We start from the raw sequence: 27,054 nt of genomic DNA on the forward strand, positions 1-27,054 counted from the left end.
CCTGAGTTTTAAGAGCTGAGGAAGTGGAACGTGTTGGAGATGGAGAGAAATCCGAGGATGAGCAGACAGAAGTCGAACTTGCCTCCCTTGAAAATATGTTGGGTAAGAGGGCTATGATTAATCAATCTTGTGACCTTACTGAAAGGATCAAGACGCTTCTGGATCATTCCAGGCTTATAGCCCATAAGGGGAAGAAAAATAATAGGCTGGCTAAGTGCATAATATGCCTCGCAATATCTCTGAGAATGCCTCTGAATCAAAAAATAAGACAGCTGCAAAGGGGAAAGAAAAGGGGAAGGAAAGGGGAAAAGAATAGACCCAAATCCAGGCTTATAATCTTTATGTTGCTGCTCATTATACGTGTTCTGCTTCTTCTGCTGCTTCAACCTCATCCTTATCTTCATTTTCCTGTTTTGATTCCGAATCTGATCTTTTCTGAGGTAGGGTCTCTGCAGAAGGGCAATTGGTCCTTCGAAGTCAGAATTGGAGGTCAGCCACATTGAATATGATGCATTGCAGCACAATGTGCATTGCGTAGGCAATGAGCTGAGGGTTATCCAGCTTCCAGTGATTTGCAGGGCTCAATGCACGAGGGCCATGGCGCTGTCATGTGGCCAGCAGAGCAGGGCTTCCTCTTCGAAAAATGTGTATGGTGGCTGCTCGGCCTCCCCCACTCCCATTTTTTGTGCGCTATAAGCTGGACACCTTCTGCAAGAGACGTCAGCTTCGATTGGGTGCTGGTGCCTTGCAGCATTTGGAGGCGGTCGTTTCTTATTCTCCCTCCCTTGGGCACTGCTCTGCTATTGGTTCACGATATTATTGAAAATGCTGACGGAAGTAAAAATAGGTTTGCACTTACCTGAAACCTGGTCTTCTAAGTCAGCCTTCAGCATGTTCCACTTCCTGCCTTCTTTGCCACTCGAATATTGGTTAGAGTTGTGAGTTATGTTTCTAATTTTTATGTTGCGTTGAGTCCGTTTTTGGTCTGGCAGGATATATATTGTCTTTGTATTTGGTCGCTTTGGTATTGTCACTGAGGATTCTGGTTGTGGAAGGCCACGTGAGCTATTACACAGGGCTGCAGAAGTGGCATTTGTTTAGAGTTCCAGTGCAGGTTTCTGGAGAGTACATGCCTCGTGTTTTCCTCCACAAGAGTAGGCTCCTTTTACGTGTAGTTTCGTGTTATTTATTTTATGATCATATGACATTAATCTCGCAGTTACAGTGTAAAATGCAATTAAAAAAGGCTTAGCAGCAGCATGAAGATAGTTTGGTGCATAGCGTCTAAAGCGTCAACTGCTTTACAACATGTTAAGATAAGCCCTGGAGCTTTGATAGTGTCTGTCACAACAGGCTAAGAGCTGTGCAGTCTGTGTGATTGCAGAACAGGTCACAGAACCCAGACTCTAACAAGTAGATTAGGTATTGTTTTCGCAGATTTGAAGATTGGTCTCAATGAGATTCACTTTGAGCAAGGCCATTCCACTGTCAATGAGCATGCCAACACATCAATACAAAATAAATGTATTCTCTTCTACATTGGCATGTCTCGGCATCCATACAAACAACTCTGTCTTCTCATCAACAGTGCTGCTGTTGAGATGTTGCTTTAGTCTGCTATTCTCATCCCACGCAGAATTTAGCAAATGTTGTGAAATGCTGAGTGTGGTCTTTACCATAGGTGGTGGTAGGGGGCTAGGGCTAATCAGGATCAGCCCCCTCAAACGTGTTTACCAGCCAGCATTCAAGCGCACACAGGCCCTTGGGTAAAACCTCGAGAGCGCAAAGTCACTACTAGCAGAGCATGTGGTCAACCGGCGCGATTGGTGAACCAGTGCCTTTGGACACATCGGTCCCCCCACCATGTGATTTGCTCCTGGCAACCTTGTTTTTGGACATTGATTGACTTGGAAAATATATATGTTAAACATAATTTTTTTGTAAAAAAAATAATTATTCAGCTTTCCTAAAAAAAAATTCAGTTCCCCAAAGCATATTTTCAACCACAATATATGGTCTAGCTGTGAATAGCGTTAGAAATGCCTTGTGGTGGTATGTACCACAGCCTACCAATGTTCGTAGCCGATATTGTCACGGGCTACCAATGTTCGTACGTTATTTAATAGGACGTACAACTCTGAGCTGTGGTTTTAAAAGTACATGCCAAAAGCTTTCCACCAGCTGTGTTGGATTAACAAACACTGCCTTTGAACTTAAAGTTTATAGTAATACATTTTAAGCAGTAGGCCTGCTTTGAGAGTGCATCCGTATTTGTAAATGGTAGCTACTGAATTACGGTTATTGGATAAAACTTTGGCTTATACACAGTGCACTACGATACAAATTAAATAATAAACCAGCTGTAATTGCAGCAGTGGTTGGTGATTTATTTGTATTTAGCTAAAAGGAATAAAAAACAGTAAAATGTAGTATTAATCAGTGCCACTTAGGCAATAATCCAATTACTGTTTGGTGTTAGTTATAGCTTTCAACTAATTTACGAATCTATTAGTCTCCTATATCATGTAATTTATCAAAACAGACCAATTTGCTAACTCATCCTCTTGGATGCCAACATGTAATATTTCATTTGTATCCGTTGCACTTTCATTCATGTCAATTGTGGATGACAAAACACTTTCTGTCCTATCCGTTCATGAGATGATGGTTGTGTATGCCACATTGAAAACCTGCAGCTGGCCTTGTGTCGAGTTCTTGAATTGCAAATGAACGAGCGCTATACGGTGAGCACCAAGGGATTCCCACAGGCACAGGTATTAATTAGCCGTTTTTTAGTTGGGTTGCAAAATACAAAATTACAGCTGTACTTGCGTATGGAAAAAACCCCTTCAGGGCTGGCTTTCTGATGATATCCATATGAGTAATGGCGACTATACATCAAATTAAGAACAGCGTTTAACTTGTAGCGCCACACTGTTCCCACTCGCTATAAAGCATTCCTTCTGGATTCCCTGACAGAATAATGGACGTAAGCATTTCCACCTCTTGTCCCTCTGTAACAAAATCTGCTAAGAAGCCACCTCATACGACCAAGCGTATGATGTCTTTTAAGTCATTTTTCGTATTCGCATTATACAACATAGGAGTAATAGTACTGTAAGAGTATTGACACACATAATAGCTCTCAGATTTCCTTAAGAACAGCGATGGCAGCTGACGCAGAGTGCTTCACTGCTACGTGAACAGCTCTGGCTTCACGTGACACGGACGTGCGGTATTTGATAGCAAGCGGCGAAAAGAAATAACACTAGTTTAAAATTTCAGGCTCTACAAATTCCACTGTGTGTTTTCAGTAGTTGAATTTTACACGTGCATAATAATGATTTTAAAAAGTTTTGTTGTTTTTGCTGTATTACGCAGGAGTATTTTGTATTTATGACATGATTTGGAAATGATTAAATATCCTTTTTTGATCTGGATCAGCCTCATTGAGTGCATACTTTTTTCCCGAAAAATTCCTACATTGGGATGTTTGGCTAGTTCCTTTAAAATGGGTATTAAAAGAGCATTTAACAACAAATAAAACCTATAAAAACGAAACCCAAGAAGTGCAATTTCCTTTAACTTTTACAATAAAAATGATTATAATAGGGATGCCACTGTGTTGCTGTACTTTCCAATTTTAACATTTCACAGTTTCCTTGCAACTAAATTACAAGAAAGCTGCTCCCCTGCAAAGCGAGTGAACCGTAATGAGCCGTGCTCTGGATAAATAAGGGACGTTGAGTCAAATTGAATTAATGCATCACAAAACGAAAACACTAATTAAGTACTATAAATAGCATTAGCTTGGGCCATTTGTTAAATTAATTGCGTTACCATTTGAAAGGTCATAAAGAGACATGATGTGATCTATAGCTCAACAACTGTTCTTGTCAGCCATGTCAAGATGCATACAATTTTCAAGCCCAGATCTTTGGCAGCATTTAAATGATGAACATTACAGTCCAGCGTGATCAGAATATTTGCCAACAGCCATTAGAGATGAGACATTGTATGGCCGTGAATCATTGACTGCCACTTTCCATTTAGCTGTAAGTGATACACAATTTATGTTTTGATTGAGCATCAAACCTCCTCTGCAACGTTGTGTGACATTGTACGCTGCTATACAATACAGTATAATTTGGATATATAAAATAGTACCCAAATTCAGCCCCATATCGAGGCACACTACAGAGGCAGTGGGGTTTTTTTTTATCGAGGCAAAAATTAATCTCTTGAGCCTTTACTGCAATAAAGGCATGGAGTTAATAGCTGGATGGGGATGGAAGTTTCGCACATTGAGGACAGCATAGGGAAATTAGTGATCACTCACTCACCAAGTTAATGTCGACTGGGGGCTTTGACAGAAAGCCTTGGTTGATGTCGCAGAAAGTATATGGAGGGGATTGCGGATGAGAAGTCCTGCAGCGGCATGTTGAAGCGTGCAGAAGTTTTAGATGAGGGATTTGTTGAGGCCAAAGTGGAGAGAGTCGCTGTTGTCAAGTCGACGTGATGAAGGCATGGATAAGGAACTAAGGCAGGTGTGGGAGATGTTTTGCAGGTCGAGGCATGAGGTCCTGCAGAGTTCAGATGTGGTAAGAGAAAAAGACCTCGAGATGAACGACAGCTTACAGTTACACACATTCTTGGCCAGTGTGAATTACAGAGTTTAGAAAGTTTCCCGCTCAGACTGGAATATTTACAAAGCGTGGCCTTTTTAAATAATGTTTTAATAACAACTAGCTGGAAGAAGTTTTAATCAATCTAAGATGACAGAGTGAGGGTGTCCTCGTTATCAAATTTGATGCTCAAGGTGAGACCTGGAGATTATTTTTCCAAGTAGAAGGGAGAATTGTATTGATAAGTGCAGGGGGCTGATGATGGCATATTGTGGGACACTTTAATACAGGTTGATTGTCCTTACATGTAACCCTATAAGGGGGTTGAGAAGTAAGGATGGAACCAGGAGAGAAGTGTTACAGAGACACCTACATATCTTATCTTATATAGATGTATATAGCGCCTTAGTCCAAGGCACTTTACAATCGTTATAAAATTGTATTTAAGATGATCGTGCTTAAAATAAAGAGTGGGGTTTTTAAAAGTGGTGATGTAGTTGTGGTGGCGGTTAGGAGGACTGGTGGGAGTCGTTGAGGATGGGTTGCGGTTGGCCTGGTCGTAGCTGGGGGGCAGGGAGTAGCAGTAGGATGGGCAAGGGAGAAGAGATGACTGTTAAGTGAGGAATGGAAGCAGGTCGGTGAAGATGATTGTTTTATCTGCAGTAGCAGTTTGTTCCAGTGAAGGGGAGCAAGAAGGGAAAAGGAACGAAAGCGAGACTGGGAGTGTAGAGGAGGGGATGGATTAAGATATTAGAGAAGCAAGGGGAGGTGGGGCAAAACGACGGAGGGATTTATATACTAGAGGGAAACAGACGGTGATAGGAGACAGGGAGCCAGTGGAGTTGAGAAAGTACATTAGAAGTGTGGGAACTGTGAGGTAGGTTAACCATGATCCGGGCTGAGGAATTTTGTATCTGTTCGAGCGGAGTGAAGGCATAGGCAGGAAGGCCGAGAAGAAGAGAGTTGCAATAGTCAAGGTGAGTAAAAACGAGGGAGTGAACCAGGAGTTTAGCAGCAGATAGTGAGATGAGGGTGTAGTGGGTCAGAAACCAGGGGAGACACTAGTTGAGGCAACACAATATTATTTACTCTTTTCCTACAGGGTCCCTAACACAAAGGGGTAGTGGCCCCTTTACCCGATACCTGGGGAGGTATGGTCTCTGGGCTACGCTGCCCTAACACTGGGAACCCTGCTAATTTCCCCAACATCCGGCTGGGGCCCTAGTGGAGGCGATGCTGACCCGACCCTGTCCGGGTCGTCGGGCCCTGACCACTGGCCTCACTGAGCTCCGGCCCTTAGAAGGACGATGGAGCTTGGGGTCCAGGGTCCAAGCTTCAGCCCAGGTCTTCGGTCTTCGGAGTGGAGGAGACTGACTCTATCGTTTAGAGGTCAGCCTTATATACAGGTCCGGGGCTTCCTCCGCCCCGGCCCCACCTTCCAGAACCTTCCACCAGGTCCTGGAAGGGTGACGTCATCCCCCAATCCCCCCTCCCGGGGTTTGTGGATTGTGTCCCAGGATCCGTTATCCCAGAGATCACCCTTGGCCCCTTTGGCCCTATTTCTTTAACATAAGCATAGTCACTCTTCCGCCCCCTGTTGACCCAATAGTGATGCTACCCGCTGACAACATGGGTGAGTGCGGAATAACACCTACAAGGGGATGGATTTTGCGAGTATTGAATAGGTGAAAGTGGCAAGTGCAGCTATTGGCAGAGATGTGGTTGGAGAGGGAGGAGTTGAAGATAGCCCTAAGGTTATCAGCAGAGGTGGCAGGGGTGAGGGAGCAGGGAGGGAATGATGTGGTCAGACAGGGTGGAGGGGATTGAGGAGAAGGGTTGAAGAGGATTGAAGTTTTAGAAGGATTTTTGGAGAGGTAGTGGTGTGACATTCAGGACAGCGGTTAAGCAGTCAGAAATGCGGGATGAGAGGTCAGTGGGTGTCGTCGGCGAAGAAGTGATGGAAACAGTAAAATGAATAAATGGTGGAGTGGTTCAAAGAAACAGAAGTGTGTGAAGAGAGCTAAGACTGGAGCCAGGAAATGGCTGTGCTGGACATACCGAGACCGGAGATACAGGAAATAAATGTGGGGTGATCGAATGAAAGAAGGGGAATGGAGATTGAGGAGAGGCCAGAATGGGCAGAGTTTGGGAGGTGACTTCATACAGTAAAGGAGGGCAGTTTCAGTGGATTGGAATGGGTGGAATTCAGATAGGAAATTAGGATAATGAGAATTTGATGAGATGTCGTGAGTATGGCAAGAATGGACAAAGACGTTCAAGAAGCTTAGAGAAGGGAGGTTTGTCCGGTAGTTGGCAGGACTGGAAGGGTCGATAGAGGGTATATTTTAGAAGGGGGGGATTGTGATGGCTGACTTGAAGATGGCAGAAAAAACACCCAGAGGTGAGTGAAAGATTGACGAGAGACGAGGGATTGGGAAGGATAAGAGGGATGAGTGGAGGTAAAAGAGAAGCAGGTATGGTGTCCAAAGGAGAGTAGGTAGGATGGGCTTTTTGCTATGATGGAGAGTTTGAATAACGATTTGAGAGAGAAAGCAGTGAAGATAGTCATTATCATGTGGAAGTGGGTGGGAGTACTGGTGTGGGGGAGAGCGGTGGACAGGTGGATTAGAAGATGAGGCTGGCAGAGAGTTGAGCGATGGATCCTCAACATTTTTGTTAAAAGCACCAGTAATGGTTAGAGGGAGGGGATGAGGGACAATGCCAAGGTGAGATTATTAAATCTGTTGGACAGGAAATTTGTGTTTGGCTTCGGTGATTGGTAGACGACGAAGAGTTTGATGTTGTAGAGGGGTGCGACGTGAAGGGAGGGATGCTCAAAAGAGGTACTAATTGGGAATTTACATCAGAGAATTCGGTTTAGAGATGATAACAGTCCCGCCACCCATACCAGAGGAAGGTGCATGCTTGTTGGAGGCGGTAGCCAGGGAGGACAGTGTCAGAGAGTGATTAAAGCGCAGAGGGGGCGTGCCAATCCTCATTGAGACAGAGGATGTCAGTGGTGCCCTTTTGCAGGAGATCGTGGATGAGAAGTGACTGAATTAATTGAGCGGACATTCGGCGGGGCCAGATGAACAGGAGGTGGCTGCTATCCCTGTGGATAAAACTTCGTGGTGATGAGGTGGCAGAGCCATTGTGACTCATTGGCCAGTGGGGCTCTTGGGGATATCCTGTGAGATGTGTGGAGTGGGTAGGAGGCTCACGGCAGTGAGCATTTTTGGTCCGGGGAAGTAGGTATGGGATTGTTTAAGTGGGTGGTAGACTCAGGTAGAGGTGTGTGGTCGAGTTGAAATATTGGGGAATCTAATGGTACCACCACCATACTCTGTGGTGGTGGTACCATTAGATTGTGTCCTGGGGTAAGAGTACTGGTCGGTGTTGGAATGGCTGAACAGTGAGCTGGGGTGGTCTCATTCTCCTTGGGCCCTGGAAAGGGGTATGGCCAACAGCACTCCTGCATTTGAGAGCAGGGAGGGTTGTAGCTGAGTAGATTATGATTATAAATGTCACAGCCAGGTATTAATTTAATCATCAACGAGGGATACAGGCAGGACCAAAATAGATGGTACAAATTCGACAATATATACGGGCCAGAGAACCAGTACGTTACAGACACTGGAAAGTCGAAATATAAAGCAAACGATATCAAATGGCACACAAATAACAGGCAGAATAGGCAATACAATTAAACAATAGAGAATGAGCAAAACAACACTTGCAATGCAGGTTAGACAGTCAGATCCTACGAAACATATTGCATCGTGCAGATGGTAAAACCAGTGCAAATGAGAGACGATACATATGAAAGCGCATATATGCAACGGATAGTGTAACAGGAGACGGATGATACATTAAACGGTACAGCAGAAAATACGAAGAAGCACAGATGAAATTAAATGCAGGTATCCCTCAATGTACGAAAGGGATGCGTTCTTCAAAAAACATGCATTAAACAACATTTTGTAAATCAGAATAGCTTTTACCATTAATTTAATACTAAAAACAGGGATTTTTTTTGGATATCCATTCCAACTCTACTCCTAGCCTAAATACATTCACAGAAATCACTTTTCACAATATAAAAATAATGATAAAGAACATGAATATTAAAACGACTGAATAAAAATGAAATTCAAACAATGAACCTTTTTCAGAGAACACGCACCAACAGATGTGCATGTTGGATTGACTGGCAAGGTGATGTATCGGCGTTAATGTTGTAACTGGAGGAATACCGTGATACTGTCATGGACGGATAACGCAGCCTCCCAGGTGGTTCTTGTTGGATCTCATGCCGCATGCCATGTGAAATTTTGTTCACGTGGAAATTCGATTTCGTTAATTGAAAAGGCTCGATAACTTATCAATTACGTTTACGTTGGCCAGTGTGGCACTTTGGAATGTTTGTAAATCGAGGGATACCTGTATAGCATAGCATACATGGATTTACAGACCCATGTTTTTGACCATTATAAATATAATGGAGCATCAATGGATGTTTTTCAATTGAGTTTTATACAGAATTTCCAGCCTTAACTTAATGCACATGAAAAGGTTTAAGAACGTGATGATTATCATCAAATGCTCATGAATAAAAATGTTTCCATGAACCTCTGGTAGATAGCTTCTAAGTGAGTTTTTTTTTACCATTTCATATTAACCACTGAGGAATAATTTACACGATATCATATTTATATACTGCATTTCCTCCGAAAATTAAAACGTATTCATGTGCAATGCAATTTAAACTTCTCTGATAATCCAAAAAGAACTAAAGAACGAATCCCTGCAACATGAAAACTACTCAAAGTGAAACTGGTGGAGTATTTTGGTGTAGCACAATATTGAAATAGTCTTTACTGAGTGAGGCTTTTCTGACTCTTGGGGTTATTTTTATTTAGGGCTGATAGCTTGATTAAATTTTTAGAATGAGGTGTATGTAAATTAACTACAACAAATGAACAACATTTCCGTGTATGTTGCCTTTCTGTCAACGTTTAAAAACATTATACTCAGTAAAATCTCATTTTTATCTGCATAAAAAGCATTTTCATTGATGCTCTCCATCAGACTGGCCATGCCCTTTATATGATTGACTTTTTTTTCATTGGGGCATCTTAAGAGATGGCACTACCTTCCATTGTTTTGTGATGCCACCAGCCACACCGTGGCCAGGTAGCAGCTTATATTACTAAAACCAAACTTTGCAGGCCTCACATTAAACCTGCCTGCCGCCTTAGCAGGCTTGGGTATGTTGATCAGGCGCTGCTAACATGTACATTACATAGAACACACACTACTCTGTTCACTTTCACCTGTGGTGCATGCACATGTTTAAAGATTATCCTGTAAGCAAATCATAATTCTGCATTAGATTGTTTTAATGTTTTAATTTTACTTTTCTAGCGATATGAATTGAATGGCAATCCATGTATAAATAAAAAATCCAGCTAAGTGGCTTCTATGGACAGTTGATTTTTCAGTTTCATTTATTTGTAATAACCCTGTGAGCCATTCGGCTCTTGATTCGGGTGCAACCGCAACAAACAATAAAATTACAAGATACATTTAAAATTTACTGTACGCAAATAGAAACATCCCCTACAAAAACAATAACATCTTCCAGAAGAAGCACCATTTGTTTATGCTGCGTACAAAAATGTGCAAAAAATCCATTTTATGTTAGATCACAATAACAATCATAATACAATATAGATTAAAATTTTAAGTGTAACTTTATACTATATGAAAAAAATCGGGCTAAACTAAATCTTTCTAGAAATTACTAAAATAATGATATTAAAACAATGTAATGGTGATCGTAAGAAATGTGATTGAAAGTTTACAATAGCGACATACATAACATATATTACTAAACCTAGCATCCTTCGCTAGCTGAATGAGTCAATCCATAATAGCAGGAGTAACAATAGTAGTAGCAGCAGCACACTATAATCAAAATACATGATAATTTCTCGCATTGTGAATCCCTCGTGTGCCCATGGAGGTTATGCGTTGTTATTTTTTTTTCAGTCAGAAGCTGGTGTCAGTATGGCCTAAAATCTGGTGACGATTTAGAGTTTCAGCAATGCAATTTTCAGGCAGTGGGGCTTTGTTTAGAAGTGCATTTGGGGAAAAATGGACTTGGTATGATTGTCTAGTTATGCCTACATAAATAACTTTTCAGTACTGGTCCGATGTTAACATCGGGGTTATCGAGTGAGTGGCACTCTTGGGAGAATGATATTTGTCTGCTCTGAAGAGCAATGACCATGAATCGCTCTACTGAAGTGGAGTGCATGTGGTAGAGCCATTGGTGGAGGAGAGTGGGATGGGGATGGTATTTTAGAAAGATATGCATGCCATTGTTTATAACTCGTATCTCTTCCAGTTCCCTCATCGTTTTATATAAAAGGCTTGTGCAGTTAATTTATTTTTATTTGAAGTATCCAAACTTGCAATGTTTATTTTTCAATTATGTTTGAGAAGAATTTGCCTCATGGTAATGCTATATTTCATTTGGAGGAAATATCACAATATAAAAAGTATAAGCTGCAATAGATGCAACAATGAAGAGAATATTTCAAAATGCAGCATGTTATTCTCGAGTACAATTATATTTTTTTCTAGCCAAATACTCATGTCACTTACAAATCATCTTGCAGCTTTGTTGTTGATGAATAGGCAGATAATTCACTTACTCTCAAATGAACAGTACTTCTTGGTGGCACAGTACAAAATTATTATACACAGGGTAAAGAACACTAGCCATTGAATCCATGTGATGCAATCATTTTCTTTGCAAAGCCATTGCTATTCCGTCACACAAACTTAATAGCAAATGTATCTAGCCTATGTGTGCACTTGTAATATTCTTGTTCAAAACCAGCAATAATTGTCCATTCATTGTCTAAAGCATGTCATTTTGCTATCGTACGCTTCTTCCCACGAAATGATGTTCGCTGTTTCTCAACAGGTAATGGTGTTACTTGTGCGTGTACACAAAACTGACACCGCCACTATATCAAGTGGCACATGTATCTCACAGGGCCATGAGCACTGCTCCCGCCCATTGGCCATCTATTCACAAGGCGCGGAGCCCGTGTCGCTGTAGGCCGTTCTGGTCTCGTGCCACCAGGCCGCTTCATTTGCTCCTCTCTTAGCGCACGTTCTCTGCGCAGGGAGGCTGAACGCATGTCCAATACAGAATTTTAAGCACTGGTTACATATGGCAACCTGCTTTAAATGGTGTATTGCTGCTGAGCAAGTAACTCAATTGTCGTACCATTCTAATGTATAACTAATTCACTTACTGGGTTGTATAAGGCTGGAAATATTATATGCATATGTTCAGCCTGCTGGTGATGCTAGCAGAGTGTTCAACCCCGAAGGTTGCAAGTTTAAATCCAGGATCGTGGTCACTTAGGCTTATGATCCTTTTTGTAGTTCATGAAATTAGTTGCATTCTGTAGGAAGTCAACAATGTTTGTCCTATGTGGAGACTTCCCTCTGACATTATAATATGGAATATCCACCACTCACTCAGGGCCACCACTTTGAGCAGAACATTGTCCCAACGCTCATTTGAGTTGGTCTTGCCTTTTTAAAAGTACATTTGTGTGCAGCATTGGCAACAGACTTGTAATCCACAAACAAATCAAGTCGCTTTCCAGAAGCTATGTGGTTCCAGATGTTTCGGAATCTTCGGGGGAAGCAGCACGCACGTAATGAGAGTCAGCAGTTTCGTATTATATCTAAAAATATAAAAAGGTTTAGAGGACCAGTGATGAGCAGACTGTCCTGGAGCTCGTCTGTGGTATTAGGAGCTTGGGCAAGGAGGAGAAAAATGGAAGGCTTAAATGTTAAAATGCAAGACTGTGCACTTTGTGGCTGCTGCAGATTTTTTTTCTCACAAAGTATACACTCAAGGACCACTAAATGCATTTAACTGTTCTGCTTATTTGTATTGTGAATACGCACAACAAAGGCGGCACCACAGAGGTGGCATTCCGTGGCTGTGGTGTGAATTAACAAAGTAGTTGGATCCAGGTCAGCACTTTTAGGGGTGTGTTAGATGCTGGTCTTGCCTTTTGGACATGAACCAAGCATAAACTGAAGCCACATGTGGAATTCACAATTTACAGCAGAATGAGAGAGTCTTCATGAAAACTATGATTTGTATTACATAAATTAGTTATGGTGCGTTATGCATCCAGCCTTTGAATATTTTTTGGAACGCCTACCCATTTAATTTCTTTTTTCAAATCAAGCAATCCTTCTGAAATATCTTCCCAACATTTATCACATGGCAACATCCTTCTAGATAGCAATTAGTGACATGGAGCAATTTTTTTCCTGCAAAATGAAATACCACATCTGCATGAGAACGCTCATTTATTCAGTATCTGCCTGCGATTTTTGACAGCTCTAAGTTATATCTGACAAACTGGATTAGCTACCAACATTGTCCCTAATGACAGAGAGTGCTGCAATGTTTCAATTAGGGCTCGAGCCATGACCCGTGCTACTCTGGTCGCCCAAGCCGGGCTTGGAGCCAGCATCTGGAACAGCTCTTCAGGCCTAATCTGTAGTCGTCCCCTTGCATTGCCTTAATGGCTTAATCTGCACACCAACCTGCAGCCTAGAATCCCTAAAGAAGCCGGGGGTTGATAGACAGCTGGAGCAAAAAAACTAAGCTTTAAAAGGAATTGTTAAAATGCATAAATTAAGGTAACCAATCTCAGGAGTAGACAGTAAATTTACCTACTACCGATTTTGAATGTGGACCTTTTTTATTTCATTACAATAATGTGCTTGTGGTTGACAGCTCCTTTAACACTTCAGACAGGAAGATAATAATTTTCTTAATTGGAACATGCGGTCAGCATTCTGACATGCTTGTGTAAGGCATAGAAAACAAACTTTTAATTGCACGAGACATTATAACTAATTGATGATAATTGTTGTTTTCTTTGTTGTTCCAGTAAATAATGCAGATGCATCTGGTTTTGGGAATTAATTATTGACCTCCCTAGAACAAGTTTAAATATCAATACGTGACTGCTATTTTTGACACTGACATGCTGATAGTCATTTGAAGCTCGATACAACAGTCTATGGTTTGGATATTACGGTTCTGAAGAATGCTCATTGTTGAGAGTTTCAAGGTTCTCCCATTTGTTTCCTCCCTGCACAACTCTGTTTTTCCAGCTGCAAAACCAAGGTGTACCCAGACGGGCTGCCGAAGACGAGTGTGGTGATTGTGTTCCACAACGAGGCTTGGAGCACACTGTTGCGCACAGTGCACAGCATTATTGGCCGCTCCCCACGCCACATGCTCGAGGAGATAATCCTGGTGGATGACGCCAGCGAGCGAGGTAAGCGTTCGTGCATATAGCAGCCCTTCAGTTTAACTCGGTGGCCTTAATTTAACCGGGTGGTGCATTGTCTCTTTTGCGAGGAACACCCGTTGTGGGGTGGCGGCGTAGCTTGGAGGTGAGAGTGCCGACTTGGCAACCGTCGAGGTCCCTGGGTTCAATTCCAGGCAGCCTCCTGCTATTAAATTGGGTCCTCAAGTTAAGTGAAATGATGGTCTCCGCCCAGTCGCCGATGATTGCACCAAAAAAAATATCCATCACATTCAATTTGGTTCTGCACGTTATTTGGCTAGATTTCAGCTCCGAGAATTTAATATTTTTTCACTGTCATGCTACAAACCTTGCTCTCATCAGCAGAGCGAGCAAAAAGTACAGCCATCTGCTTTTTGTTGATCAGAGGTTATTCTGTGATATCTATTTCCGAGGGCCATTCTCCAACATGAAGGATTGCATTACACTGCGACAGATCCAACAGCGCCCTTTGTCTCTTGCCGTGACGCCGATAGCACAATCGGGATAAAATTGGGGGAATTGGAAAAAAAATAGGGGGAATAAATTTAATAAAAAGGAACACCCACATGAATATAAAAATAACACTTTCATATGTTAGCTGCATGGGATTGTCAAATTTTATTTGGGTTATGAAACGGTAGACAATGTGTGCACAAAATTTAATTGAGCCTTTCATTTCCATTTTACAGCAGATGGCATACTTTGGTAATTACTTACCTAAATTATTGGGCAACAATAGGAACAGAACAGTCCTGTAGCTATAAATTGCCTGATAAGCACTTTGTCATATGTTTCCGATTCTAGATGGATGTCTGTTCTTCTGCACGGTTATTAGGGGGTGCACCGTGAGACACTGTTCGAGACGTTCTGTGGCAGAGGAAGTGCTGTATTTACTCCCTCCTTTCGTGACCGGAACATATTCATGGATAACCTTTGTGTTATATTTGTCGGTTTTCTTTCCCGATAATACGTGAGAATTCAGAGTGACCCATGGTGGTCTCAATAGTATAAATGTGACTGTGATCGATACACACTTGTCTGGGTCATTGCCGCCACGAGTCGCATGTGGAAGGATTTTGCCAGAGTAAATTGTAGACTGTAATTCTTTTAATCTGGACTACGCCATTGGTTTGCATTAGCTGGAGGAAAGTAAATGTGCTCGAATACAAAGACGTGCTCTGAATGTGATACAGATTCTTCTGTACTCCTGAAAAGGTCAAGGTGACCTTTAAAGTAGATTATAGTAACTGACAGTAATGATGGTGCTTTGCCAGGTTTATTATAATAGTGGATAGTTTATGTGTGATTTCCTACCATTTCCGCATTACAGATGTCATTTTAGAAGCATCTGTTTATAAAAGTGTCCATTTTCTTCCGGTTCTTGTAATGAATGGTGCACGCTTTGATTGAGATACAGTAAATCTAATAATGTATAGCAGATGCCCGTCATTATGTAAACTAACTACTCTGCTTCGCAATATTTAGCGAACATGTGTAATATTTCCAGTTTTTTATTCGCTCAGTATTTCTTTCTCCTGTTTTCATGTTGGTCATAATTAGGCTCCTATTTCTCAAAGTGTAGCGTTACATCCTGAAGCTAAGGAATAGTGTGTGGTGTGCATGTTGAGTGTCGAGGAATGCTCAGGGCTAATCTGTCCGCTGTCGCTTTCCATCTTAATAAACAGTGTCCCTAGGCGGTGCCAGAAGGAGATAGCCTGAAGCAGCTAAGTGAACGCTGCAATTCTTCGATCAACATGCGCACAATGCACTTGTCCGTGGACATTTCGGTATCACCCTGATGAATGGATTTTCTGATAGATTCAGCCATGCTTCCTGAAGAGGCAATGCAACGCTTAAATGGCTGCGTTTGGATTAAACATTTGTTTTAGGTGGATTGACAAGCGCTAGCTTTGATCAGAAGTCATGTCCTCTGTAGTAGTTAACTTTGCAAGTGCAATTGCTGAGAAGAAACTTTTGTTAATTCTCAAATCCAATTAGTGAGCAATAAGTACGCTGCTATAAGCCTTCTGGCTGGAGGCTTAACTTACTGCAAGGGGTTTGACTCGATGGGGTGAAGCCTCTGAAAGAGACTGTGACGGCACACAATTTTGCTTCATTATCTACAATTCATATTAACTTACATTTTGTGACAGTTTTTTTTTCCCCTCGAGCTGTATGTTACTGGATTTAGACGATATAGCTGGCAGTATGCGAGTCAACCTTTTGGAAGATATGCAATAGCTGTTATTTTATACCTGTCATTTCTGGGTCTTGATTCCAGTATGCTTTATACTAGACCTCTGCAACACTCAGCCACTTATATAAGAATTGTGTCTGATGTTTTCATTCCTTGTTTGTGCTGCAAAAGGGAATTGTAAGATAGTTTGTTTTTTAGTTCATGTTTGACTGTGTAATTAGTGGTGTTAATTTCGTGAAGGGAGATGGCTTGATAAACTATTTTTTTAGATAAAAGAAGGTTTTTTTTTAAAATTAATGACATTTTGTAGTTTCAAGAATTCACTACAGCCCTCCTTTTGATATTTGGCCAATTCCTGTATGAATACTCTATTTGGGTGAGTGGGGAGAACCTCAGTGTCCAAAGAAAACCCACAGAGGATGAGATAACACTCAAATTTCAATTATACAAATGTCAGATAGATGATTCGTGAAGCTGATATTTATCTATTGAAATGGTGTTGTTTATTGACACTTTCTAACTAAGCTTTAAAACATAAGCCTTGTCTGTCTCAATATGTTTGTCTTCAACTTTTATCCAGTATAAATAAAAGTCTTGTTAAATGTTGTTTTGCTGTTAGTGACTTACCCAAAAAAAACCCAAGCTAAATTGATTCGAAAGGTATGCCCATAATTTGTCAACAACAACAAAAAGAACAGTGCTAAATGGATATGCCCTTTGCGTTAAGGCGATGACGTCACGCACCTGTGTTGTAGCGTCGCCTTGCGCCGTCACACGTCGTCGCAATGGGACATTTCACAACGTCGACTCGGAAGCTTACCGTTATTGTCGCTAATGAGTAATTCCGAGGACTCTTTCTTGGTAGATTTTCTAAAGAGTCCGCTGGAGGAGTACGCCAGCAAGCTGCCGGTGCCGGTGCACATTGTGCGCATGGAGTCACGCTCTGGCCTTATCCGAGCCAGGCTCCGGGGGGCGGCCGTGTCGCGAGGTCAGGTGATCACGTTCCTGGATGCGCACTGTGAGTGCACTACAGGGTGGCTGGAGCCGCTGCTCGCACGCATCAAGGCTGACCGGTGAGACCGCGCGAGCTTGAGCATTGACCACAGTGCATAACCCAATACCTATGAATCTTATTCACGATAAAGGATTTTGTATGTATGTATGTATGTTGAACTTCTTTCGCATCATACATAGCCAACCGTCCATAGCCAGTTTATATATTATTGGACGATCCGATGTTTTGTTACCTATGAATCTTATAAAAACAGTCTTTCTCAGGGGTGTAGATAGGACATCATCATCATTTACATAACACATATAAAGCTAGAAATAGAAATGTAGAAATGGAATAAATGTTACTGCTTACGAAATGTGGTGCAGTGATCGATTGCATTTATACTAATGAGAACTCACATGATTAACAATAATTGCTCCTGGTATGCTTTACCTTTAGGTGATTTAGACTGGCAATACTTTCAGCATTGACAAGGGAGCATTACCATTATATTAACTGTTAAAATTGAAAAGTAATCCCTTCACCCCATTATCACACGTGTAAATCTACATAATTAAATTTACACTGTGAGGTGCTTGATATGGGATTTTCTCAGATTATATTTTCATATGCACCCCTAATTTTTTTTTTACCCACAGTCTATTTAGAAAAATGTAAGCAAATGTCACGTGCCTTTTTGACATTGTATCACAGATGGCGGCATCACGGTATGAATTGGAACATTTTGCGGCAAATTAGTGATATCTGCACCCTTAGAATTGTACGTTATAGATGATACATTTAATGTAATGCATCTCTGGTTACAAAATGGTCATATCGTACATGATCAGTTTAGCGCACTTAACGAAAGATAATAGAAGGAAGAAAGTAGATTGCGATTGAAAAATAACTTCTGAGGTCAATGGGTTCTACCAGAAATGAACCGACTCACCGACTGAGATGAAAGAAGATTCAAGGGGATGACTAGAGATCAATGGCAAGACAAGAACCAGAATCAGGACACTGCAACAGAAAGGGTTGAGCCAAGGATGCTTGTTGGTGAGCTAAAACGGTACGTCACGAATTGTGGGACAAGTGAAACGAGGTGAATTGACTCGGGACAGGTCTGGATTAAAGGACTACATAGGAGGCATCGGGCAGGAAATAGGGATTGTCATTTAGTAACAGGATAGTGAAGTACCGTGTCCAGGTTTGTATCAGTGGGTGAGTGGATCATTACAGTCGGGCTACGGTTCAGAAATTGTAATGTAGGAGTTGTGGAAGCTGAATTCATCTTCTGAGACCACAGAAGAGGAGATGGCAAAGCAATTGATAATCCACTACAGTCGGTTTTGGGCACAGCACCCAAGCTCGGAGACGCCATTGCCCAGGAAAGAGTTAATTATGATGAGTGGGGGGCGTTTTCTAGGGCGACGTGATGTAGGACAGCTGAATGATAATGGAACCATGAGACTTGAGTTGTGCAGCAGCAACACATTAATTATCTGTAACACAGTTGGAACAGAAGAAGTCACGCAAACTGACATGAAAATCGGCCGATGATAAGACTGAAGCTCTGATTTAATTGTAACCAATGAGCAGCATAACACATCTGTTCTTAGGATGAGAGCTTACAGAGCTGCAGATATCTATTCAGACAACAAACTAGTTGTGAAGCTAGGCGGTAAGCGAGCCAGAGGAGCTATTGTTTCTAGCATTGACACAGCAAAGCAAAAGACCCCCAAGGTGTTACAACATTTTCAGGTTAGCATTGGAGGTAGGTTTGCAGTGCTTGTGAACTTGACAGCAGAAGGGGACTGAGCCAGAAGCAAAAGAGACTCTGGGAATACTTGAAGGCGGTTATAGTTGAGGCAGCAGCAGAAACACTATATCTTTTAATAATGAAGTAGTTGGAAAAGTGTTTAAACTGAAGAAGCCGTAGCTATGGGTGGGGAATTAATGCCAAAGTTGCATGGTGAGAACAGTAGGGAAGAACAGGGGAGGATGTGGGTTACGTTGAAGGAACACAGCAAGGAAAAGATATAGCAAATGTGGCGTATTACTTTTGCAGAGTGGGTTTTTGATGGGCTGTGAAAAACTACTTTGGAATAAAAAAGAGAAGTTTGAGTGTAATGAACAGGATATTTGAGGCAGGAGTTTTATCTGGATTAGTGTATGGATCAGAGAGCTGGACGCTAAGTAAGCAAGTCAAAAAAAAGTTGGCATTTGCGTGAGCACAAGTGTCGAGACAGATGTTTGGAATTGAATGGCAAGACAGAATAAGTAATGCAGAAGTCTGGAAGAACACATGGCAGGTGAGTGTTTTTGATGTGAGAGGCAAAAACGGTTAGCCGGGTGGGACGTGTATGGGATAGGTGGTTGGGGGGGAGCTCAATGCCGAGACATACATTGGAGTGGTCGCCACCGTCCTAGATGGTGGGATATTGTTCAGGCAGATCTTGGAGGTCAGGTTGTTAACTGTACAGCAGCTGAGGAAAAACTGGCAGAGGGTAGAAAGATGGGGCATGATCATGTTTAGGCCACTTGAGTCAACTTATGATTGCAAATGATCCAATCACGGCTTTTATTGATATTTATATGTGTTCAAAGATATAAATATATTTACGTGTTCAAAGATATAAATATATACTTACATATGCTCGGGATTTAATCCCAAATTTCATGTTAATCCTAAAAATCCCAAAAATCCCAAAATCAGGCCTAGCTATGAAATGTCAGACGATCCAGATTAATCTGAAAATGGTAAGTGATGTAACTGACACAACGACACTTCCACGCTTTTGCCACCAAAATGACATTGGATGATGTCGCTATCATTAGCACAGAGAGACAGTTTCCATTAGTAAGTAAAATAAATTATCTGAAAAGCCAAAAATCTGATACTCCATCACATATACGAATCCATTGTTTTAAAAATAATGTGTTAAAATAACAATTTGTCATCTACTTTATTCCCCGGCCTACTATATGTTTTATTCATTATATTACTCACTATTGTGTTCTAAGAGAGTATTTATGCCAAGATTCTATCCTTGCACACGATGGCCTACATGAGTTAAAGGGATTTTTTTTTCATAGCTGCCTGGAAGCAGATGGAACAACAGGCTTAGCATCTGCTTTGAGGAAGCCACATTTATTAATAATGCATCAGTAGATCATTACGGTGGGGCCGGGATGGCAGCTCAATCCCTAAACCTAGAGGCAAAGGATGTACCACTTGGCCAGTGAGTTATCCCTTTTATGTGTAAATTAAATGTTTTAGTTCGTTTGATTATAGATGGCATGCATTGTCTTCTCTAATTAGCAAAAAGATGCCTTGTGACATGCATAGTCCTATGTGTTTTCTCCAGTAGATATGTTTTTTTTTAATATAGTACTCCCATGGCACCATCTTAAAATTTCTAAAGACTTTATTTCCCTTTTAAAGAATGTTCAAAGGCTATTACAAATGTGCTGACTTGCCTGTAGCAGATATGGAAAACTCGCGCTTTGTTTTTTTTATACGTGCCTTTTGTCTTCTCTTCTGCATACAATAATTTATCTCTTTTATATTATTCTAACCAAAATTATAATGTATAATTTTATCACTCCCTCCGTTCATTATCATTCATTGTCTGCCCACTGCTGGATTAAGGCCTCCGCATGCTATCACCATCTCTCACAGTCCACCACTGCTTTCATCCATCTCACTCCTATGAATAAACTGATCTCATCACTCCATCTCCACGGGGATCTTCCTCTTGGACACATTCTCTCTTTTGGCTGCCATTCCATCTCCAATCTTGTCCATCGTTAATATCGCATCTCTGATTTGTGTCTGTTCCCTCATGTGTAGGTTCCTTTTTTGTCCCTTGGTGTAATGCAAAGCTGCATTTCCCCATGCTTTTTTCTGCACTTTGCAGATTTTTTTTCTGTTAACTTTGTCAATGTCTTTTTTTCTGATTTGTGCCATATTTGGCCGTATGCGCTTATTGAAAACTTTATTCTTCGGACACATTGATATCTCATTTTCATAATCATGTTGTCATTTTGATCCCAATTTTCCTTCAACAGTTTTTTTTTTATTTTGTTTAGCAAAATACCCCCAAAATTCCTTTTTTTTCTCATGCAGAAAAAAAAATCACTCCTCAATTTCGCTGATCACAACCCCTCTCTTCACAAGGCCTCATGATTCACGTCATCTGTTTTCTTGTCCAGTATACCAAGCTGCAACAGTATATTGATTAATTATGAATCCGATGGATTGTGTCGTCTTGCAAGCCAGAATGTAATTCATGCATAATAAACACGTGAAATAAATCGATAGCGTCGAACCAGATTAAAAGAATCTCGTCTTTGATCTTGCTGTGCTTGTTGCTCACTGGATCTGTGTCCTTGTCATTGCAGGAAAAATGTGGTATGTCCCATTATTGATGTGATCAGCGATGAGACATTTGAGTATCTTGCTGGCTCTGACATGACCTATGGTGGATTCAACTGGAAACTGAACTTCCGCTGGTACCCAGTGCCCCAGAGTGAGATGGACCGACGGAAAGGAGACCGGACAATACCTGTCAGGTAATCTGGAGATGGTATTGTACTGTATAAGAGATTAAGTACAGTGGTGGCTTTTGTGCCAGTTCACATATTATATGTTTGAACAAAACAATATTGACAGTTTTCACACTCATGTTGAGCCTCTATTTCATCCTTTATAATATCTGTGGACCCTAATTAGGCTTTTTCTATCTACGTGACTTTACTGAAAAAAACAAAGAGTGGATTCCTCCAGTCACGTAAGCTTAAAATCAAGATCTAATTAGGGTGTTTAATTGTTTTACTTCATATTGATATCGTGTATTGTAATGGAGGTTCAGGTCGTTATATAAAAAAACATTACATAATTACATAAAATCCAATGGCTCGATCGTGAAAGATAAAGAACCATCAGCCTGTTCACAGAAGTACGTAATCATTTGTGTGGCTGCAGAGACAATGATGCTTTAACATCGTTCCATGTGAAATAGAGTGACATTTTGGTGCATTTGGCAGGTCACCTACAATGGCAGGAGGGCTGTTTGCCATCGATCGTGACTACTTTCAAGAGATTGGCACGTATGATGCCGGCATGGACATTTGGGGTGGAGAGAACCTGGAAATGTCATTTCGGGTCAGTGACTGCTGCACTCACGATACCCTCTGCCTTTAACAACTTGTGTCTGTCAATACACGATGCCAATATGAAGTAAAACAATTAAACAGCCTGGGACCTAAGCTGAGTCTATTATATTTTGGACCCTTTCAACGCATTTGGGTCTCCATATTAGCCGCCGATTCATGAGCTGCATGCAGGGATAATGGATAACAACCTGGTCCCTAGGACATGTAATTGTTATTATTATTTCCCTTCTACGTGACTTTACCGAAAGAACCAAGAATATGTAAAAACCAGTTGATTTGTGCGATTTAATGTCATAATAATAGAATGCTAAGGTGAATACAATTATATAACTACATGTTGAAGGCAGTCATTTAGTGAAGACTTCTAAGGAGGCGTAGCAATGTTGTTGTGTGGGTAGTGGACAGTTCAGGCCGGCAGTGTTACGTTGACATCTGTAACTTTCCCACTCGCTGTGGTTTCTCTGAGCATCGCTGCCTCTGGTACGCGTCGTGGCATTGACCTGGTGATGAGTGGTGCTTCCTTTCCCATGTAGTTTGTCTCTGCAAATGCAGGTCTTGCGTATCGAGATGGAATTACAGCGCTAGTCATGCATGAATGTGTCTCAGTAGAGGTCACCATTAGAAAACTGTACTTGAACCAGGAAAATAAATGTCCTCATTAAACATCTGGTTTTGTGTTGGTCAATTAGCAATGCTTGGCATTTTCATGCTTTGCCTTGTGCATAAGAGTACTCCATTACTTTTTATTATTATTATTTTGACTTAAAAGGACAGATAAATAAGTCATCGGGAGAGCATATGCAGTATTTTTTTTGTCATACATGCATGAATAACAGATGAGTTAACACATTCTATTTCACACTTCAGATTAAAACAGTCATCATCACTGTTCTTTAATTTTGTAGATTTTTGGTCAGACAAGCTTAAGCCACGTGTAATTATTTCAGCATGTCGTCTTGTGTAAGCCATTTGGATCTTTCACGTGAGGAATAATGCTGTTTTAATAGATTGCAAACATGCAAGTGGTATTCTAATACTCAAATTATACGTAGATAATATACAGTAGTCGGAATTACACAGTCGTTTGTATTTTAAGCTTGGAATTATTACAGTAATGTAATTTAAGCATTCAGAGTCTAATGTAATTAAGTAGTGTTTGAAATGTGATTCTAATTAAAACTCTCAGCTCACGTTTCTATGAAATGATATGTCTAGATGCTCTTGACCTTTGCATTGCAGTGTGACGTTTGGTTTCTCTTAGTTGCTTTATGTAATTGTTTTGTGTAGCGATTAATTTTCCTTACACAGACATGAGTACAATTGTAATTTGCATTTTTAAAATAATATTATATATTGTATCTTTTATTTTGATGGTTGCATCCTATTCTGTTTGTTCCAGTATTGCAGTCTAAGTTGGATTATTTTATTAATTCATATAATCACCTCCAATTTCCCGCACCTCCGATTAGCACGGTTGGCTATGTGCCGTGCGAAAGAAGTTCAACATACATACACTATCGGTGCCACGTACGTGCATTGAAAGCACCATATGATGGTATTATTTGTGTGCTCTCAGTATTTTATAATGTATTTAAAATGATAATTTTAGCGATTAGCAAAGGCTCATTGAGCAGCATCTGTAAACTGAGCATTTAAGTGTGATACTCATTTAATAAACCGACTTGCTAAGTTACAGAAAACAGTTAATGCATTATATTCTTGGTTCTTTCTGTAAAGTTACGTAGAAGGGAAATAATAAAATAAGAAATATATATAAAAAAATAATAAAATAAAAATTTCATGCATTCTTACAAAATATGTGTAACTAAAATTATTTACTCCCAGAAATTTAAGTCTGTACAGTATGTCCTATTTTGAAGATTTTAAAATATTCTTGCAGTCTCAATATTTTTTTCATAGTTTATTATGTTGCTTTTACTTCTCAAAACTCATTTAAATTCTAAGTGCATGTGTAATGACAGGGTGACACCTGCTGGCCGGAAAGGGAATCACGGGTACGGGCACGGTTAAGTACCAACCAATCAGAAAAGGAGGTGTATCTGGGGCAAAGGTATAAGGTGGGGCTAGCCGAGATACATCGGGAACCTGCTCGTAGGTTCCACGAGAGGGTGTGGCTGGAGGCGGGGCCTAGCCACGCCTGGGGGGGATATAATGGGGAGCAGGCTCGGGGCTCGTGTGTGGGGTTCTGGGTCCTGACTCTGTTGCTGCTCGCCAACATCTCTCTCTGTCGTCCAGCCACGTGGAAGATCTCCTGCGTGGTTTCCATAGCCGTCATCGTCACGCCACCAGTCAGCGGCGTAGCCGAGTGAGGGCGATGGGACCACGCCGAGTGATCGGCTGTGTGTGTAGCCAGTAGAGGTGTTAATACCTAGAGTCATACTCAGTTTGAGGAAGAGCAAGTGTTGGCCTGTGTTGTGCCCAGTTTGAGTAATAAAGAAGACGTACCCTCGACACGACGTGTCGTGGAAGTCGCTCATTACACATGTATATCAAAAGACTCCGGCGTTGTGGCGTAATGCAACAGTATTGCTGTACATATAGTGTATTAAAAACTAATGTAGCTCGGGTGTTATCACCATGGCAGTAGAGAAAATATAGCTGCTTGCCATGTTGCATTCGACCACACCAATTTGTTCCTTTTCACTTTCCATAATGCAGTCTGCAGTAACATTATTACAAGCACTAATTAATGTAACTGTGCATATGAGTATCGGTACTACTACAAGGAACTGTCAATTTATCTCACGTTTAAAGTGTTGGTGTGCGTGCTTTTGTTTGTGTTGGAATTGCGTGTATGCTGTGCATTTTAGGTCACATATAATAAGAACAGAAATGTTCCCAGTGGCTTTGATGTACTGTGAAAATTATCCACCTTTCAATCGTATGCATTTGGAAGCTATAACATTTGCACTGAATTACAGTCTCGGGATAATTATTGTATTTTTTTTCACGTGGAACACTTCAGCTGGATAGTTCTGTGGCAGAGCTCTCGATTTGCAAGTAATCGCAGGTCTCCTTTGAAAAAGGGATTTCTTGTCTCAATGAGCTCTTGCGTGATTATAAGTAATAAACTATTACTATCTATCTGAAATCAGGTTGCAAGTCCAAATCCCAAATGTGGGTTGTCTCAGCCCATCATCCCTTTCCACGTTTGATAAAGTGGAGATTTGGATTGTGGTACTGTAATCCCACGCCAACCATGGGGATTAGGGTTCCTGGAAAAGGCCGTGTTAGGCAAATCCGCGGTTGGTAAAGTACATGGCCTATGTAAAATAGGGGGTTATGGGAACCACAGCTGCGGTTAGACTCATCATAGCTTAACTACGTCGCCTGTTTCTTCACTAAACACCGAATAAAATAAAATGCAGTACATTACACAATTACATAATATAACATGAACATTAAAGTAACTTTACATACCTTTCCTATTGAGGGTAGAAGTCCATGATAATGACGATGGTGACAATCACAATGAGATGATGGGGGAAGGGGTGGTTAAAAGGAGGAGGGGCTCAGTCCCACCCTCCCCTCTTCCTCCCGGTCATCAATGACAGATGAGTGGGCAGGCGAGGAGGCAGGCACAGTGGGGCTGCTGGCTCGATCACTGGTGCTGGTGGCCGGACTGGTGGTGCTCATTCTTTTCTTTTAAAAAGTGAGGATTAATTGGCTGGTGCATTTTTGTACGTCCCGGTACACCGGGACCATGTTACGATGCGACGGGGTCTATGCGCTGCTCGAATCACAACAAAACAGACGGACAGCTGATGAGCTAAGACGCAGTGGTGGCACGGAGGAGAACCGTGGCCCCGCAAAATTTGTAAATGCTTGTTGCGCACCCGCGGTTGCTCATGGATACACACAATTTCCAGGCGGTGATTGGTAAATCGGTGAATAAATAATAAACCGTATGTATGTGAATTCCACGTTTGGCAAGTCCACAGTTGGCGAGGGATTGCCGTAGTTCATCAGCCTTCTCCATGCGGATCACAATTTCTACTCATGGCTCAGAGTTGCCAACCAACATGAGGGCTACCCCCACTGCTTCTTTGAGTGTGGAGACAATTTTACTTGACTTTGGAATACATACTAATTGCATTGTATTAATGCAATAGATGTATAAGTCTCATTAATTGTCACAATTTTGGGTCCTGTTTTCTATCTCGTATTTTTTCATTTTTTGTGTTATTTCAATTGTACGATTTAGCTTGCATTCGGGTATATGTAGCGCACGCATATAATTTGCACAAATTGTAAATAAGTAATTCTCACACACAGTTCAATGCATGCGATCATACACGTGAAATCAATAAACGTGTGCATCATTATACGTGCAATGTGCACACAGCCATTAGTGCATACGTGCATTAGTTTGTTGAAAATGTGTGGTGGTTCATAAAAATATCCCTGCATCAAATATTGAAGCTGTTAGACACGTGAAATATTTTCGTTGATATTCCACGTTCATTCATTCATCATGCATAGCAAAGAACCTTTGTGCCAAACGTGTGACCTCTTGTGACGGCATTCGCATAAACTGCTATTGCTGCCGTACCCGTGTCTCGAGTGATTTGTTTGATCCACGTATCACGGAGGCGACCACGGGGGCGGCGCCATTCCTTTGAGGGTCGC

General features: G+C 41.3%; 1 protein-coding gene across 1 annotated transcript in view; it reads left to right on the plus strand.

Moving 5' to 3' along the window:
* Positions 1 to 27,054, plus strand: part of LOC133345983 (polypeptide N-acetylgalactosaminyltransferase 1-like) — a 99,413-nt gene that overhangs the window by 56,033 nt on the left and 16,326 nt on the right. The window contains exons 4-7 of the mRNA XM_061557195.1: positions 13,854 to 14,020; positions 17,095 to 17,302; positions 21,631 to 21,801; positions 22,276 to 22,393. Of these exons, the coding sequence (XP_061413179.1) occupies positions 13,854 to 14,020; positions 17,095 to 17,302; positions 21,631 to 21,801; positions 22,276 to 22,393 (664 nt within the window). The remainder of the gene's footprint in view (positions 1 to 13,853; positions 14,021 to 17,094; positions 17,303 to 21,630; positions 21,802 to 22,275; positions 22,394 to 27,054) is intronic.

Source organism: Lethenteron reissneri, chromosome 23, assembly GCF_015708825.2.
Source record: "Lethenteron reissneri isolate LAM-NWPU_2019-01 chromosome 23, ASM1570882v1, whole genome shotgun sequence".
NCBI classification, from domain to species: Eukaryota; Metazoa; Chordata; class Hyperoartia; order Petromyzontiformes; family Petromyzontidae; genus Lethenteron; species Lethenteron reissneri.